Consider the following 19,767-nt stretch of genomic DNA (forward strand, 5'->3'; position numbering starts at 1 on the left):
CCTCTTTCAGCCTCTTTGCAATCTCTTATCAAACCCTAATACGTGTGTGTGCATGTGTATTGTGTGTTTGAAGCCTTGGAAGGGGATTTTGGTGAAAAGAGCTTGGGAAGCAAGTGGTTTGAAGCAAGGAGCTTGGGGGAAATCCAGATCTACTTCATTTGTCATCTCTTGGGAAGGTATCCAGCTATTATCCTCATTTTATTTCGTTCTAGACCTCCTTGGTTGGAGATTAGGATTCTTAGTTGGATTATAAAGTCATTTTCTAGGGTATAAGCCAAGATCTGAAGTTGGAACTTCAGATCTAAACTCTCTAAGGATTAAGGGACCATAAAGTTATTCGTTTTGGTAAGTTTGAGTCCCTCCCTATGTGTAAAAAAACCCATTTCAAGCATAGTTTGGGCTTTTTGAGACATTGGCGCCTTGCATGCACGTAAAGTTTGCAACTTTACGTGATAAGCAGGCCTAAGGAGGTTGGATCTATAATTTGGGGCCTTGCCATGGCTTAAAAGTTGTGTGCATGATAAAATGAATAAATGAACTCGGCGAGTCGCACAGTTGACTCGGCGAATCACTTGAAGATGGTCATGAACTCGGCGAGTTGGAAGAATAACTCGGCGAGTCCGTTGAAGATTCCCATAACACTCGACGAGTTGAAGAACAACTCAGCGAGTCGGATGAGTTTTAACTAGGACACATTTTCATGTATGTCCGTCGAGTTCAAGGAGGGAAGTCAACGAGTGGCCTTAAGGGTTGATCGAAGATTCGAAGGAACTCGACGAGTCACTCCGATGACTCGACGAGTTGGAATGTGCTCCAGAAAACTCGGCGAGTACCCATGTGTACAAAGCGAGTTAAGGTCAACACATACTATTGACCTTGATTGGGGACCTTGACTATGACCAGGGATTGACTAGTGGTTTATGGAGCACCTTATAAGGTGAAGGACTTATGAGCATGTCATATTATGGTAATAGGTGGTGGAGTCTTTGACAAGTGATCGGAGAGCTTTGATTATTTACCGAGCTGACATCTTCGAGGTGAGTTATCCTCACTATACTAAGGGGTCTAAGGCACCAAGGCCGACCCATTGGATATGCTATCCTAGTAGTGTTAAATGTTGAGTATGAGTTAGTGTTGCATGCTAGTGGTTATTCAAGTTAGGTAGACATGTAGGACTACCTGTGATGTTATATGATTATTGCATGCTCAGTAGTTATGTTATATGTTATGTGGGTTGGGTTGAGGTTGTACTGCTCCATGCGGTAGCCAACAAACCCTTGAGTATTCCAGATATCAGATGAGGGCCCGGTAGGCATTCCAGAATCATACTGAGGACTCGGGAGTATGCTAGATATGAGCTGAGGGCCCGGTAGGCATTTCGGACTCATACTGAGGACTCAGGAGCATTCCAGATACGAGCTGAGGGTCCGGTAGGCATTCCAGACTTGTACTGAGGGCTCGATGGCAATCCAGATACGAGCTGAAGGCCTGGTAGGCATTCCAGACTCGTACTTAGGGCTTGGTGGCAATCCAGATGTGAGCTGAGGGCTCGGTAGGCATTCCAGACTAACACAGTGGGCCCAGGGGTATTCCAGTCTGTAGAGTTGTGGACCCGTTACTTGTTGTTCTGTTTTATTGATATGATATGCTAATGTTGATATTGCTATGTGGACTGTATGTGTATCGGTATTTTGGGGGTAACTCACTAAGCTTTCGGGCTTACAGTTTCAGTTTATTATTTCAGGTACATCAGAGGATCGCGGCAAGGCGAAGGGGTGATCATACCGCTCCTCCTATTATATTTAGGTTTCTGGGAAAAACTCTGATAACTAATATTTTGAAAACAAGGTTGTAATGTTTTTGATGAACTTGATATGTATAAAAAGTTTAAATTGGTTTGAAATTTTTGGGTGTGACAACATCAGAGTAAATTAAAGTAAAGTACGGAACATCATGGTATGTGCGATGCGATCACCCCGAGCTCTTCCCTTTGGATCCGAAAGTACCTGAAACATAAACTACAAACCATAAGCACAAATCTTAGTGAGTTCCCCAAAATGCCACATACCATACCTATGAAACACATAATGGGCCTCACCCAGCATAGATCCCTGCTCGTAATAGATATGTTAGTAAATAATGGGACCTGCCCGATATACATACAAACACATAAACACATGCAAGAATCACAAATATAAATAGCATTCAAGATAATCATCAGGACCTGCCCGACATCGAGGCCCGCCCAGTACACATAACATATATTATACGTGTAGAGTCACACACACAACTAGCATCCTAATCATAATAAACCATGGGCCGACATTAGTGCCTTCGACCCGCCGAATACAGTGAGGAAACTCACCTCAACTTGCTGAATCTCTCAAATAAATACTCGGACTGCTGATCTAGAAAAATCCTGGTGCTATCACCACCAAATAATATCCAATCAATAATTGGGTTATAACCCAAAAATGGAATCCTAGTCCAATTATCCAACACTTAGTGTAAAAGACCATTTTACCCCATCCTAACTTGAGCCAAAATTCGAGGCCCAATCCAAAAGCACCAAAGCCCACTAAGGCCTAACTTCCTAATTGGGCCCAAAACCCCTCGTTGGCCTAATTCTAATAAGGCCCAAGGCCTAGCCATGGCCCAAAATCAGAAGGCTAATGGATGATAAGGCCCAACACTCTTTTATCCCATAAACGACCCATACCGAGAAAGTCAACCGAAGTCAACGAAGGTTGATTATGGCTGGCATACTTAGGCTTACGCCCAACGTTCTATGAGGACTCATAGTATGCGTTGTGTACGAGTGGGGTAAGTCCAGTGTACTACCAAGCGAGCCAAGATCGTGGATCGGGCACCATATGCGCAACATACACATACACACGCCCAACGTACGTGCCCATTAAGCACTTTTCCATTAAGTGCTTAAAACATGCAACCAAAAGCCCAAAACTCAGATCCAAGTCTTATAAAACATCTTAAGCCATAAAGTCATGAACTTGGAGCCGTTTCATGGCTCAAAAGGACCCAAACCTCACTTTTAGCAATCTACTTCCACCATAAAGACCTAAACTCATGCATGGTTTATCCATAACAATCAAGATGCTAACTTTATAGAAATAGGACCTCAAAAACATCTTGAGAAGCAACACCTAAATCCTGTAGTGAAAGGAATCCACTAGACCTCATCATATCACCAAAATGGGACCAAAACTTCATAAGGACTATATCTAAGTAAATAAGGAGCAAGTTCCAAGCTTTATACCTCAATAAAGCCGGAAATGATATGAGAAATTTGGATTTACAAGCCCTCCTTTGATTAATGCTCCTTCTTCTAACTACTTCTTCTTCAAGTCTCACCAACACACACTAACACGCACACAAGATGGGTCAAATCTCTTCAAAATAAAGGGGTCAGGGTTCGAAATGTGGCTGAAAGGGCTTTGGAGGCTGAGAAATTAGAGATCCAAGGACCCAAACCTCACTTTTAGCAGTCTACTTCCAGCATAAAGACCTAAACTCATGCATGGTTGATCCACAACAATCAAGATGCTAACTTTATAGACATAGGACCTCAGAAACATCATGAGAAGAAACTCTTAACTCCTGTAGTGAAAGGAATCCACTACACCTCATCATATGACCAAAATGGGACTAAAACTTCATAAGGACTATATCTAAGTAAATAAGGAACAAGTTCCAAGCTTTATACCTCAATGAAGCTGGAAATGATGTGAGAAATCTGGATTTACAAGCCCTCCTTTGATTAATTCTCCTTCTTCTAACTACTTCTTCTTTAAGTCTCACTAACACACACTCAAACACACACAAGACAGGTCAAATTTGTAACACCAGAATTTTACAAACAATTTTTCACATTTTAAAAAAAACATATTTTCATTCATAAATATTATAAAATCTCATCGTTTCACATATCAATCCATAACACAACCCAAGATCATAAAGTATAAAGACTCCTCATGTGTGTATTGATCATGTCGGTGCCATCCCGCGATCCTTACTGGTACCTGAAACACATAACACCAAACACTGTAAGCATAAATGATTAGTGAGTTCCCCAAAATACCACATGCAACACATATTAGCCACTCGAGGCTATAACTCTATATGACCCTCTGGTCAACGTGTCTCAGTGGGACCCTCCAGTCCCATAACTCTTTGGACCCTTTGGTCCTAACTCTGTGGACCATTCGATCCTAACTCTGTAAACTCTGAATCACATATAGCACATAATCATATAGATAACACATATCATACAATATACTCTGTCACATAACTCTAATTACCACTCTAGGTAAAGTATAGTGAGAAGACTCACCTCGGATGATTCGGTAAACCTTAGACTCTGAAATACTGCACTAGCCTCCGCCTACTCACATAAATAATTACTCTAATTAATACAACATCTAAAGGCTAGGATAACCCCTCACTATAAGTACTCTAAGAAGGGTAAAAGACCATTCTACCCCTCTAATGGCTCATAAGTCCAAACACTGACTAAACCCTAAAAGTCAACAAAAGTCAATGGTCAAACTTTGACCAGACTCGTCGAGTGCACTCGCATGAATCGGCGAGTTCATGCGTGCCCTATTCATTTGGGGTCCTCACTCGACTCGTTGAGTCGACACCACACTCAACGAGTTATCACAGGTCGCGAATCGCGGGGCAACCCGAATCGACTCGTTGAGTCCCTTATGGGCTCGGCGAGTTCCTCCCATGAAAGCACTCATCTGACCTCCTAAGGTCAGATCTGCTTCTCTAATCTATAGATCTGAGTTATCCATGACCAATAAACACGTAAAGGTCGAATCTTGGTACACATGCAAGGCACTTTAGGCTTATTTTGGTAAAATGTCTTCTAACATGGCAACCTATGTCCATTTCCTCCATAAAACCACAAAAAGCAGCATGGTTCAGGCTCTCTGGATCTCAAAAGGTCCAGATCTAAAGTTTAGCACTCAATGGGACACTATACTCATCTAAACAAGCCATATAAGGGTATAGAAAACCCTAAATTCAATGCTCTTAATCAAAATAGAAGGATAGGATCGAATAGCTACCTCAAGCTTGAAGATCCAAGCTGGAAACCCCCTGAAATGCAATCCTCTTGACCTCCTCTTGCTGGAAACACTTTCTCCTTTGCAAAATCACCCGAAATATGATCAAAAGGCTAAAACTCTCTCACAACTCGCTCACAATCGCTAGGGTATCTCTCTCTGGACTCGTATCTGCAAATGGAGGCCATAAAGGCCTTTAAATAGGGCACAGACCCCGTGAATTAGGGTTTCAATCCACAGCGCGGACTCGTCGAGTCCACACTTCCCGACTTGTGGTGTCCGTTCATTATTCCAGTCAGCATTCGCGGTCCTACTCGACGAGTCTATGACTCAACTCGTCAAGTCCCTCCCTTTTTCTCAAAAATAAACGATAAGATATAATACTTGTAATTCCGGATGTTGCAATTCTCCCCTACTAGAATCAGACTTCGCCCTCGAAGTCTTACTCCACAAACAACTCTGGATGTTGCTCATTGTAACACCCATAATCAGAAAGACCAAGAAAGGAAAGGAAAACCCTAAGTTAAAGGGGTCAACTCGTCGAGTCCATGGGTGAACTCGGCGAGTTGGAGCGGGACCCGTGTCGGGGTTTAAGTGACCGGCTCGGCGAGTCGGGTCTAGGTTGGAAAACCCTAATTTTTGGGCTTGGTGCCCTATTTAAGCATCTCATTCTCCTTATATCAGCCTCATTTGTAGCCCTCATTGTCCAGAAGCTATTCCACGAAACCCTAGTGCTCTCTTTGAGTGTGTGAGCCATTGTTGAAGAGTTGGAGTGTTCTTGAAGCCTAGAAGGAGAACAAGGAGTTGAAGGTTCAAGAGGAAGGTTGTGGATCTGGAAGATTCATCTCTTTAGCTACTCATTTTGGTAATCAAGTTCCTTCCTTGCCTTGATAATTGTTTGATCATTTCATGTCCCTCTTTATGAGATTTTGGACCAGGTATGATACATTTCGGGTTTGGACGTCCCCAAGCTGAATCCCTTCAGCTCCAGTTGTGTCTTGGCCTACAGATTCATAAAGTATCAGCCTTGAGAGTGTAGGTGAATCATGGTTGTCTTAAACCCAAGTTTGTGGTGTGTTTAGCATAAATCTCCTTAGTTACATGTAAAGGTCGCAACTTTACATGGGGAATGGGCTTTGGGAGAGTGGATCTATGAGTTGGAGCCCCTGTTTGGCTCGAAAAGCCACTGCATGGTTTAAGAGCTGAAGCAACTCGGCAAGTCACATGGGTGAACTCGGCAAGTTGGATGAAGTTGGGCAGGAACTCGACGAGTTGGAAGAAAAACTCGGCGAGTCTGTTGAAGTTTGCCTTGGACTCGACGAGTCTGTTCTTGGACTCGGCAAGTCAGGTCGCGAAACCCTGAACCCTTCGAGTTAAGACTCGAATCAGTGAGTCGAGTGGAGACTCAGTGAGTTGGACAGGACAGGACTTGGAAATTGGTGGACTCGGCGAGTCATGGGTTGACTCGGCGAGTCGAGTCGCGAATGGAAGGACTCTGAGCATATGAACTCGGTGAGTTAGTAGGCAGACTCGGCAAGTAGGGTTGACCTGGAAGGTTGACTTTGACCAGGACTTTGACTTTGACCAGAGTTGACTTAGTTTGACTTCTGGAGTTCAGTTTGGAACTAAGTGTTATGTTGATACCAGTAGCTAGTGGAGCTGCGGTTCAGAGGGTTGTCGGTCAGCAGCCAGAGGATTATCAGCAAAGTTCAGTAGTACGAGGTGAGTCTCCTCACTGTTTGTATGGGTCTAATGCACCAATGCCGGCCCATTTAGTTTATGCATGAAAGACCAAGGGGCGGCTCCTGGCACACAGTATGTTATTATGTATGATAGGAAGACCCAGGGGTTAGCCCTAGGCAATATGCATGAAAGACCAGGGGGCGGCTCCTAGCACACAGTATGTTATTATGTATGATAGGAAAACTCGGGGGTTAGCCCTAGGCAATATACATGAAAGACCAGGGGGCGGCACCTGGCACGCAGTCTGTTATTATGTAAGGTAAGAAGACCCGGGGATTAGTCCTAGGAAATATGTATGAAAGACCAGGAGGTGGCTCCTGGCGCATTGTATGCTATTATATATGAAAGACCAGGAGGTGGCTTCTGGCACACTGTATGTTGTTTAGCTAAGTAGAGTAGTATGTACGGTTGTCTTTGTGATACTTGCATAAAAGACCAGGAGGTGGCCCTTGGCACTTGTCTGTAAGACCCAGGGAGTGGCCCCAGGCTTGACCAGGAAGACCACGTGCGGCCTGTGGCATAATAGCAAGACTATGTTTGGCACATAGCACCTTAACAAGACTATGTTTGGCACATAGCACCTTACTTGATTATGGATAATTTGGTTATGTATGGTTCTTGGCTATGTATGGCATGTATGGATCAGTTGGTTTGTATGGTATGTGGTATCTGGGGAACTCACTAAGCTTTGTGCTTACGGTTTTCATTTTTGGTTTCAGGTATTTTTTTTCAAGGAAAGGAGTCGGCTCGATCGCAGCGCATCACACTATGTTATCCGCACATGAGATCTTTGGGATTACACTCTGATATGGTTTTATGATAATATGTTCTGGTTACCGACACTTTGGTTTGTTACGAGATATTATAATGAATGTTTTTATACTGATGGTTTTATGTAATAACTTATTTAAAAATGATTTTTTTGGCCTTGAATTTTGGGATGTTACACTCACGCATCTCTAACTCCAGCTCCCAAGTCAGCTCGGACCATCTCCGATGTTGTCACCGGACCTGCACCAGGGGCACCTCGCTGTTCCTCAGAACCTTGATCTTCCAATCCACAATCGCAACCGGTCTCTCAACATAATTCAGGCTGGCATCCACCTGAATATCCTCCAACAGTACCACCGTCGTCTCGTCGGCTATACACTTCCTCAACTGAGACACGTGGAAGGTATCATGGATCTGACTCAACTCCGTAGGTAGCTCCAGACGGTATGCTACCCTGCCTACCCTCGCAGTCACCTAGAAAGGGCTAATGTATCGGGGCCCCAGCTTGCCCCTCCTCCCGAATCGGATCACTCCTTTCCAATGAGATACCTTCAGGAGAACGAAATCCCCCATCTGGAACTCAAGCTCGGATCGTCGCCTATATGCATAACTCTTCTGGCGACTTTGAGTCGTTAACAACCTCTGTCTAACCTGTTGTATCTGCTATGTCATCTGAAACACTATCTCAGTGCTGCCCATCACTCGCTGCCCTACCTCTCCCCAACAGATGGGAGTCCGACACCTCCTCCCATACAACAACTCGAAGGGAGGCATACCAATGCTCGAATGGTGACTGTTGTTATAGGAAAACTCAGCCAATGGAAAATACGTGTCCCAACTCCCTCCGAAGTCCAACACACATGCCCGAGGCATGTCCTCGAGCGTCTGAATCGTCCGCTCACTCTGTCCGTCCGTCTGTGGGTGGTAAGCGGTACTGAAATGCAGCCTAGTACCCAACTCCTCATGGAACTTCTTCCAGAACCTGGAAGTGAAACGCATGTCTCGATTTGACACAATCGAGATCGGTACACCATGCCGTGATACCACTTCCCTCACATACACCTTCGCCAGCCTCTCTGCGGAAGAGCTCTCACTGATAGCAAGAAAATGAGCGCTCTTTGTCAGCCGGTCGATGATCACCCAAATTGCATCGACACCTCTCGCAGTCCTCGGCACTTTGGTGATAAAATCCATGGAAATCTGTTTCCACTTCCACTGGGGAACCTCAAGTGGCTGCAACTTGCCATGTGGACACTGGTGCTCGACCTTAACCCTGCAACAGGTCAAGCACCTCTCTACAAACCACGCCACATCCCTCTTTATACAGGGCCACCAATAGTCTCTCTTTAGGTCCAAATACATCTTAGTGGCCCCGGGATGGATCGAAAACCTCGTCCTGTGTGCCTCCTCCATCAAAATGGTACGTGCCCCGCCCTCAAATGGCACCCAAATCTGGCCCTGGAAGGTCATAAACCCTTGACTATCGGTAATGAACTTAGATACTTGCCCGATCACTCTCTCTTTCTTGCGGTTCTCTGGTCTCATGGCCTCTACCTGGGCCTCCCGAATAGTGTCCAACACCGAAGTCATCACTATCAACCACAAACAAACATCTCGTAATGGGGTACTCTCCGTCCTACGACTCAGGGTATCGGCTACCACATTAGCCTTACCCGGATGGTACATGATCTCACACTCATAATCCTTTACCACATCCAGCCATCTCCTCTGGTGCATATTCAGGTTCGGCTGATCCATCCGATACTTCAAGCTCTTGTGATCCGTGTATATGGTACACCGGACCCCATACAAATAGTGATGCCAGATCTTGAGGGCGAACACCACAACCCCCAACTCCAGATCGTGAGTAGGATACCTCGTCTCATGAGGCTTCAGCTGCCTCGATGCGTATGCTATCACATGCCCTCACTGCATTAGCACTGCACCCAATCCCGATATCAACACGTCACAATATACCACAAAATCCTCCATTCCCTCTGGAAGGGATAACACTGGGGCTTCGCACAATCTCTGGCGAAGTGTCTCGAATGAAGCCTGCTGCTCCGGGCCCCAACTGAAAGTCACGCCCTTTCGGGTCAGACGGGTGAGAGGAACAGCAATCCCGGAGAAATCCTTGACAAATCTCCGATAATAACAGGCCAACCCCAGAATACTCCTGATCTTTGAAGGGGATCTCGGCACCTCCTAACTCATCACCGCCTCAATCTTGGCCGGATCAACCAACATCCCATTCTGGTTGACGAGGTGTCCTAGGAACTGGACCTCTTATAACCAGAAATCGCACTTGGAGAATTTGGCGTACAACCTCTCCGATCTTTGAACTCTGAGGATCTCCCTCAAATGCTCCTCATGCTGCTCTCTGGATCTCGAATACACCAATATATCATCAATGAACACGATCACCGAATGATCCAACATCGGCCTGCACACCCAGTTCATGAGATCCATGAACGCCTTCGGTGCATTGGTGACCCCGAAAGGCATCACCACGAACTCGTAATTCCCATAACGAGTCCTGAACGCTGTCTTCTGGATATCATCATCACGCACCCTCATCTGATGATATCCAGACCTCAAATCAATCTTGGAGAACCAAGACGCTCCCTGCAACTGATCGAACAAATCACCGATCCTCGGTAATGTTTAACGGTTCTTGACCGTCAGCTTGTTCAACTCCCGGTAATCAATGCACATCCGGTGTGAACCATCCTTCTTATTGAGAAAAAGGATCGGCACTCCCCACGGCGAGCTACTCGGCCGTATAAACCCCTTTTTCGGCAGCTCCTGAAGCTACGAGGATAACTCCTGCATCTCTGGAGGCGCAAGTCAATAGGGCGCCTTGGCGATAGGCGCTGCCCACGGAACCAAATCGATACGGAACACCACCTGCCTCTCGAGAGGCACACCCGGCAACTCCTCGGGGAAAACATCCGGGAACTCACGCACTATCGGAACCACATCGACCGACCTCGGTCTCGCTGCACCTACTCTCGTATCCACCACATAAGCCACAAACCCACTATAGCCCTGCTGTAGGCTCTGCCTCACTTTGGCGGCTGAACAAAACGCTGACCCAGAACGAGTACCCTCGCCATAAACCGTAAGAACTCCCCCACTAGGGTCTCGTATGGTCACCAGCTGTCGCTCGCAGTCGATAACCGCTCCAAACTTGCTCAACCAGTCCATTCCCACGATGACACAGACATCTCCCATCACATTCGGGACCAAATCAATCGGAAACTCAATGCCGAAGAACTCGAGTACACATCCTCGAATCACATCAGTGGCATACACCGCTCTCTCATCAGCTATGGAAAATCGCAAAGGTTGACTCAATGGCTCACGACAGATACTGATGTGCTGACAAAAGGCTAAAAACAAAGGATCGACTCGCACCCGAGTCAAATAACACCAAAGCAGGTACAAAACTCACAAGAAATGTACGTACGCATATCATAATATAAGCATAGCATCACAAATCAAAATAACTAGATGAAAGAATACTTACCAGCCACAACATTGGGCGTTGCGCGGACCTCTTCCGCTGTCAATTGGAAGACTCTCCCGCGAGCCTTTGGCGCCTCAGCCTTCACCGACTGACTCTCCGTAGCTCGTACGGCAACAGGCGCAGATCCCTATGATGCTCCCTGAGCTCACCCCCACAACTACGGACACTCGGCCTTTCGGTGTTCGGTCTGGTTGCAGTGAAAACAGACTGCAAACCCCTTGGTGCAATCCTTGGGCATGTGCCCCTGCTTTCCACACTTGTAGCAAGACCCTGACCTACACACCCCCTCATGACTCTTGCCGCACATGCTACAAGTGCGGCCCTTCTGGTTCCCTGATCTCGAATCGGCGAGCTTGACCTGCTTGGCATCTGACTGGGACTGTGCCGGTCGCCGATCCCTCCCCTGAGACTCCGCCTCCTCCGTGGTCTGAGTCTCGAGCTCAATCTCCCTCTTCCGGGCATTTGCCTGAAGCTCAAAAAATGTCCAGTACGTCGAGTTCGCCACGAACTCGCGGATGTCTCTCCTCAAAATGCTCAAATATCTACTCATGTGTGCCTGCTCGGAAGACACGTGCTCAGGGCAGAACATCGCCCTCTCATGGAACATCCTGGTGATCATTGTAACAGACTCGGTACCCTGCTTGAGGGTCAAGAACTCTTAGGCCAAACGTTCCCTTTCCACCAGGGGAACGTACAAATCACGAAACATAGCAGTGAACCTCTCCTAGGTCACCGCGATAAGCTCTGCAGAAGAATAGTGCGTTGTCACAAACTTCCACCAGTCCTTCGCCCTCAAGCGAAGCTCGTTCAGCGCGAACCGAACTCTCAGATGCTCCGGACAAGAACACATATAGAAGCATCCCTCAATATCAGAAATCCATCTCATCGCAGCGATCGGATCCTGTGTCCCATCAAACTCTGGTGGCTTCGTGTTGCTGAACTCTCAGTACAGCAACGAGTCACCCCCTTGTGGCCTCGCAGCAGCAACGGCTGCGGTGGCCGCAACAACACCGGCATTAATAACCGTTGCATATCTCTCATCAAAAGTCTCAATGAGCGTGGTCTTAATAGACCCGAACATCTCTGGAATCCCTGTGCGGATGGCAGCAGCCTCCTCCTCATGAATCAACCTGCGGATCTCCTCATCACTAACACCACTGCTCTCAGGTGTGTGGCGTGTCCCAACCATGATGTCTCTCTCAAATACAACACAAAATATCAGAGACTCGCTCGAGTGTACACACACTCGATATACCATTCCTACTCGATCCCTGGTACCCTATGGATTCTTACTTGGGCTGTGAACTGATCCGATGTCTTCAGTAGTACGGGCTCAATACTACCATCCACAACGCAACAGTATTTACCCTAAGTCCTCCTCCTTGGATTCCAAATCCCAAGTACTCTACTCTCACTATGCATAGTCTACTCTCTAGCAGATCTCTCATAGCTCCTCGCTACTATCTACTCACTCTCAAGCATCTCCTTGCAGCAAAACCCCTAGGCTAAGGCATCACAAATCAAGCCACTCTAGTCCTAATAGGAATACCTAGCCTACTCTAGCATGCATAACATATTATCTCATATCTCATATCACTTAATATATGAGTATTTTGGGAAATCACTGTTCGGGCGCTGGCTGATCGTACACACTGCTCTGCTCTGCTCTTTTCAAAACCTTTTTACTCTTTGAGAAAAACTTTGTGATTTTAATTTGAAAATCTCTCAAATCCTCAATTTGAGTTCAGATACGCCTGAAGGTGCACCCGAATCCCTAAACCAAGGCTCTGATATGAACTTGTAACACCGAAATTTTACAAACAATTTTTCACATTTTAAAAAAACATATTTTCATTTATAAAAATTATAAAATATCATCGTTTCACATATCAATCCATAACACAACCCAAGATCATAAAGTATAAAGACTCCTCATGTGTGTACTGATCATGTCGGCGCCTTCCCGCGATCCTCACTGGTACCTGAAACACATAACTCCAAACACTGTAAGCATAAATGCTTAGTGAGTTCCTCAAAATAACACATGCAACACATATTAGCCAGTGGTCAAAGTGTCTCAGTGGGACCCTCCAGTCCCATAACTCTATGGACCCTCTGGTCAAAGTGTCTCAGTGGGACCCTCCAGTCCCATAACTCTGTGGACCCTCTAGTCCTAACTCTGTGGACCATTCGGTCCTAACTCTGTAACCTCTGAATCACATATAGCACAGAATCATGTAGATAACACATAGCATACAATAGACTCTGTCACATAACTCTAATTACCACTCTAGGTAAAGTATAGTGAGAAGACTCACCTCGGATAACTCAGTAAACCTCGGTCTCTAAAATACTGCACTAGCCTCCGCCTACTCACATAAATAATTACTCTAATTAATACAACTTCTAAAGGCTAGGCTAACCCCTCTCTATAAGTTCTCTAAGAAGGGTAAAAGACCATTCTACCCCTTTAATGGCTCATAAGTCCAAACATTGAGTAAACCCTAAAAGTCAACAAAAGTCGACGGTCAAACTTTGACCAGACTCGGCGAGTTCATGCGTGTCCTCTTCGTCCTTGGTCCTCACTCGACTCACTGAGTCGACCCCACACTCAACGGGTTATCACAGGTCGTGAATCGCGGGGCAACCCGAATTGACTCGTCGAGTCCCTTATGGGCTCGGCGAGTTCCTCCCATGAAAACACTCATCTAACCTCCTGAGGTCAGATCTGCTTCTCTAATCTATAGATCTCACTTCCCCGTGACCAATAAACATGTAAAGGTCGAATCTTGGTACACATGCAAGGCACTCTAGGCTTATTTTGGTGAAATCTCTTCTAACATTGCAACCTATGTCCATTTCCTCCATAGAACCACAAAAAGCAGCATGGTTCAGGCTCTCTGGACCTTAAAAGGTCCAGATCTAGAGTTTAGCACTCAATGGGGCACTATACTCATCTAAACAAGCCGTAAAAGGGTATAGAAACCCTAAATTCAATGCTCTTAATCAAAACAGAAGGATAGGATTGAATAGCTACCTCAAACTTGAAGATCCAAGCTGGAAACCCCCTGAAATGCAATCCTCTTGACCTCCACTTGCTGGAAACACTTTCTCCTTTGTAAAATCACCCCAAATATGATCAAAAAGGCTTAAACTCTCTCACAACTCGCTCACATTTGCTAGGGTATCTCTCTCTGGACTGGTAGCTGCAAATGGAGGCCATAAAGGCCTTTAAATAGGGCACAGTCCCCGAGAATTAGGGTTTCAATCCATAGCGCGGACTCGTCGTGTCCACCCTTCCCGACTTGTCGAGCCCGTTCATTAATCCAGTCAGCATTCACGGTCCTACTCGTCGAGTCTATGACTCAACTCGTCCAATCCCTCCTTTTTTCTAAAAAATAAACGATAAAATATAATACCTGGAATTCCGGATGTTACAAAATCTCTTCAAAAAGAGGCTAGGGTTCGAAATGTAGCTGAAAGGGCTTTGGAGGCTATGAAATGAGAGATCCAATGTTCATAATGTTGTTTAAATAGGGTCCAAACCCTAAATTTTCGGATTGTTCCCCTATATGCGTACGCCCCACGTACTTCAATTTTGTCGGAAATGGTGAAATTGCCCCCTAGGGACCAAATCCGCAAAGAATTAACAAAACAAGGGTCAAAAATGAATATACCTCGATTCGAGTGTTACAGTTAGCTTGCCAGTTTCTTAATCAAGTTTCATATAATTAAACAAAGCCCCCAAAATTTACTTTCAAGTTTAATTAGTTGTGTTATTTTCTAATTTAAAGCTATCAACCATTCCTTTAGTGTTCGATATACTTTCTTGCAACAACTATACCACTACATGACCATGTACGTAATGATCTTTCCTTTCTACAGGACCAAAAGATTAGATCTAGATATAATACGAATGCTTGGTATAAATAACTAAATTATTATTCTTCAACCCCTCAGTCACTACAAATGCCCACATAAGTGTAGTGGGATGTGTTTATTAATCTTTCTATTAACTCGAAAGGGAGCATGTTTGAAAAAGGATATTAGAGTGTCTAGGATTGGGATATGAGGCTCTCTTAATGTCTTTTTTCTTCTCATTGGAATTATTTCATAAATACTTTCCATGGTAAGAAAGAATAGGGGGGGGGGGGGGGCATGCACACTCGGATAATACTCATTCCACCCCGCTGTCGAAAAAGCATGTTCCTTTCATGTAAGGCGCACCGTAGGCCATCCTCAGCCTTCTTCGTTTTCAATGAAAAAAGGAAAGAAAATATCTACAACAGAGAGTTGCATGATACATTTGTGAAGGATGAATTGCTCATGAAAAGGAATCTATTAATTTTCTTCCAATTCTCTAGACCGTAGGTGTGATGATTTAATTTCACATTGGACGTCTCTACTTCAAGTCTAGGATGCCCTAGTAGTACCAGGAAGAGAATAGAAGAACCATTTGATTCCTTCATGCGTGCTAAAGTTGGCTCGTGGGATAGCTTAGTTGGTAGATCTCTACTCTAGCATTTGGGTCACTGTAATTACAAGTTGGATGTCTAATTGTTTAGGTGATAGTGATATTATTGTACGTGAAACGGTGACTCACTTATTCTATGTAGTGAGAAGACCAAAACATGCCACTAAAAGAATCTACTAAGACAAATATGGTTGTAAAAAACATAAAGGAAGTATGATGAGCAGTCAGTGAGATGTAGTATGGATTGTACAAGGACATTATTTGACGTCGGAGGCTCTCTTAGGGTATCGGGGAAACCCATGGAAGAGGATTAGTTAGCCCTTGTGAACAACTTGATGAACTATCTCCCTTCAACTATTAATATACATAAAGAAACTACGAGAAATGTAGCAAAAGGAAGGAAAGTCCATGGACAGACCCCATCATCATGACCATATAGAAACTACCAGATTACCCCAATGACACATTTAACATCCAAGGGTCACATATTGACCATAGAACCTTGTTCAATGAGTAATTAGCTATTTGATATTAGGTTGGGTAGTGATAGTTGGAGATTGGTAATCACTCATTTTTAAAAGCAATATTCTTAAAACAAAATGTTGCGGTGAAAATTCTCACCGACGACAAGTTTGAGCAGATGCGTTGATGTTTTAGTGACGGAATTTGTCCATGCGACGAAATAGAGGCCATGTGTCACTTCTTGTAATGACATGCATAACATTGTATAAAAAAGCCACTTTTGGTTTCCGTATTATTGAAAGAATTATGTTAATAAATCCGTTTACATGCCTCAAGATCGATCAACGCATCAACCCAACATCACATTCAAATTAGCCGGGCATCATCACCTATTATTAACCTTCCATATACTACGTTAGTTTTTTCTAATCTATACATATTATTAATTCATTTAGTTTTTCGGTCCTAGTTTTATCCACGAGGGGCCTCAATTTCAACTGATTGAGGAACTATCTTATGTATAATTATAGTAACAAATCCACTATCATGTTCCTTATCACCAAGGGGTGCTACTGCTCCACCATGAAGAATTTGTGGTTTTTCTGGTTCTGACTTTTTGAAATGGGCTTGTTCCGAAAGTTCTTCAATGGCCTCAAAGATTGTTTCGACACATTTTATAATATCATTTAGTATTGAAATGACTGTAATAATTGGTATTATTTCAAGAATGACCCATTCTCCCACCATTGAAGCTTGCAACGTGGAATTGACTTCATCTACTGCCTTTTGACAGGTTTGTATATTGATCATAGCAGAATTAGAAGGATATGAGAATGTTTTTATTGATAGTGCTAATTCTTTCAAAGCTTTTCCTGCTTCAGAGCTCATTGTTGTGCATGGTCCTTGAACACTTTTCCGAAATTCTGAGGATGCCTGTAAGATATTAACAATGTAAAAATAATTAATTTTAATCGTTATTTATAGTATACAGAAACTTTTTTTCCTATATATTAGAAATTTGACATTTTTGTTTTTGCTATGAATAAATTTGTATTTAAAATGTACTTAGACATTAAAAAATCTAATAAGAGAAATTAAATTGCTTCCTACTTTTTATGCCTACAAATGTCCTACCCAATAAAATTATGACAAGTGTCATCATTCCATATTTTTTTAACTAACTCATTAAGTCTATATTAGGAATATATCGATTAGAATTAAATTGAATGATGATTTGTCATAATTTTAGTGGGTAGGAATAATTGTAGACATAAAAAGTAGCAGGTAATTTAATTTATCTTCTAATAATTATCATTCATTTTCATTAGCCGGTTAATTTAGTAACCACAATCCATTAAGAATTCATGCATCAACATTTATTATGTTCACAAAATTGTTGATAATATTTAGAAACGTATAATGCACTAGTTATTTATGTTCTTACCAAAAATACTTATAGCCTATCGGTATTTGGAATTGAAAAAATTGCCCTTTCCCAAGGCGTTAAGAGTTTTAAGTCTCTTTTCAAATATTATTGTAGTTAATTTAGGATTAGATAAGAAATAGTTCAAAAAAAATTAGTTCTAGTATATAATATATATATATATATATATATATATATATATATATATATATATATATATATATATATATATATATATATATATATATATATATATATATATATATATATATTTCTGTGTTTGTATCCGTTTTAAGTTTAGAATTAAATGTTGTATGAACATAAAATAGAAGAGAAAATATGCATGACGAATTCATACTTGGAATCTTGAATCTAGATATCCATTTAGAGATTCAATATGGTATGCACACTGCCGCATAAGAACACCAATCTTCAAATACTGTTTCCATGGATGACTAAACCGGAATTTGCCATGTCCTGGTTCCCACCATGCAAAATTTGCCTGCTTCCACATATTAATCCGTTAGCCTAATTATAAACTTTATCTATATATGCATATATACACACACATATGTGCTTATATACGTATACACAATTAATGCATGTATAATAATCATTCATAAACTGACCAGAGATTCCTCCATGGCTTTTGAATTCAGAACACTTTTGTACGCTCCAAGAAAAGATTTGTCAGGTTCATTGGATCCATCAGCAGTCTCTTCCTCCAGTGGAAGTTGGAATATTTCTCCACCAAATCCTGTAGATCCCATTGCAATTAAAAATGAATTACAGTAAAACGGTGGGTTTGAGCTTTATGATCATCAATTCAACATAAAATAACAATACTATTAGTATAATAGCTCATTTACATAAACTATATACATGATTATATATTATATATACGTACCTTCTAAGAAGCTTGCAAGCTTTTCCATATTGGAAACAATAAGAATATGAAGATCTTCCCCAGCCCATACAGGACAAACACATATGGAGATAATTATACATGTTGCACCACCTAAGATGATTGTCGATAATCGTTGATGTGCTAACTCCATGATATTCTCAACACGATAACCCGAAACAGCTACTAAACTGAATGTGAGGATAAATATCAGCACCCCATAATCGTATCTCTTTTTTATATGAGGAATAAATCTTGAAAAGGTGGCTGCTGCGACTATAGTAGAAAGATTGTAAGTTAAAACGAGTAAAAGAATTCGCGAATGTATTAATATTTGTGGATTAAGTAAGTGGTTTACCTAGAAGAAAGACAAGGCACCCAAGAACAATGGATTCGGCTTTGGGTCCGAATAGACGTGCAAAGTATTCAGCCCCGAGGCCTAATGCACCGGCTAGTAAAGTGGCTAAGCCTCGATTCATACCCTTGCATAAGGTTGCACCTATTTTATGTAAACAACAACATTTAGAAATAATGGAAGGAAAAATGAAAGGGAATTGAAAACATGTTTTTTCGTTCGTGGATGATTTTAATCAACTCACCGGCAGTATACTCAAACACCACAACGACAGTCAAGATAGCCCAGATGCCTGCATCACCCATGCCTTTATATAATGGCCGGAGATAGTAAACCATGGAGACTAATGTGATTGCTAACGCCACTTTGAAGGAATGCATGATTCTTCTTGGATCTTCTTTTCCAAGTTTCTTTATTTTCTTGACTAAATCGACAATTGGAGCATTCATTTTCAAAAGTGTAGCCTTGAACGGAGTCTCCATGGGTTGATACTTGATAGCCAGGTGAATATGAAAGATAGGTTATCAAGTGAAATGAATGTGGTGGAATATATAAGGAGTGTGAATCGTAAATAAAGTAAAAATGGCAAGGGGAGTTGATGTATTTGGATGGTTAGGGACAAGAACATTATTAATAAAATATAAAAGGTTCATATGTTGAGCCATCGATCAGCCTTTTGGTTTTTTTGTTTTGTTGTGGGTATTTGTAGGATGGTGTATAGGGGGTGTGGTTCACTTGTAAGTAAAAAAGAATACATACATTGCCTCCAAAATTATGTTGCTATAAAAAAGTAAAAAGTGAAAGTTTATTGACTTTGGTAAATTTACAATGGTAATTTGTACTTTTCTAACATCTTATATTAATTATAATTAGGGTGTTTGGCTAAACTTATGACTTTTAGTTTGTAGCATTTTATATTATCTTTTAGGGTGTTTATCTAAACTAATGATTTATTTAACTTATAGCTTATAACTTATATACTAATAAGTTAGCGATTTATTTATAGATTTTGACTT

General features: G+C 42.6%; 1 protein-coding gene across 1 annotated transcript; it reads right to left on the reverse strand.

Annotated features, from left to right (window-relative positions):
* Window positions 1-16,229: 16,229 nt before the first annotated feature.
* Window positions 16,230-19,307, reverse strand: LOC111898646 (aluminum-activated malate transporter 8). Its single transcript, XM_023894548.3, has 6 exons — window positions 18,996-19,307; window positions 18,755-18,895; window positions 18,400-18,672; window positions 18,122-18,249; window positions 17,851-17,994; window positions 16,230-17,002 (listed from the first exon to the last, which is right to left on the reverse strand). Exons 1-6 carry the CDS (start codon window positions 19,231-19,233, stop codon window positions 16,541-16,543), a joined length of 1,386 nt encoding a protein of 461 aa, XP_023750316.2. The 5' UTR covers window positions 19,234-19,307; the 3' UTR covers window positions 16,230-16,540.
* Window positions 19,308-19,767: the final 460 nt, after the last annotated feature.

The sequence above is a fragment of the Lactuca sativa genome, chromosome 2 (genome assembly GCF_002870075.4).
Source record: "Lactuca sativa cultivar Salinas chromosome 2, Lsat_Salinas_v11, whole genome shotgun sequence".
Taxonomy (NCBI): domain Eukaryota; kingdom Viridiplantae; phylum Streptophyta; class Magnoliopsida; order Asterales; family Asteraceae; genus Lactuca; species Lactuca sativa.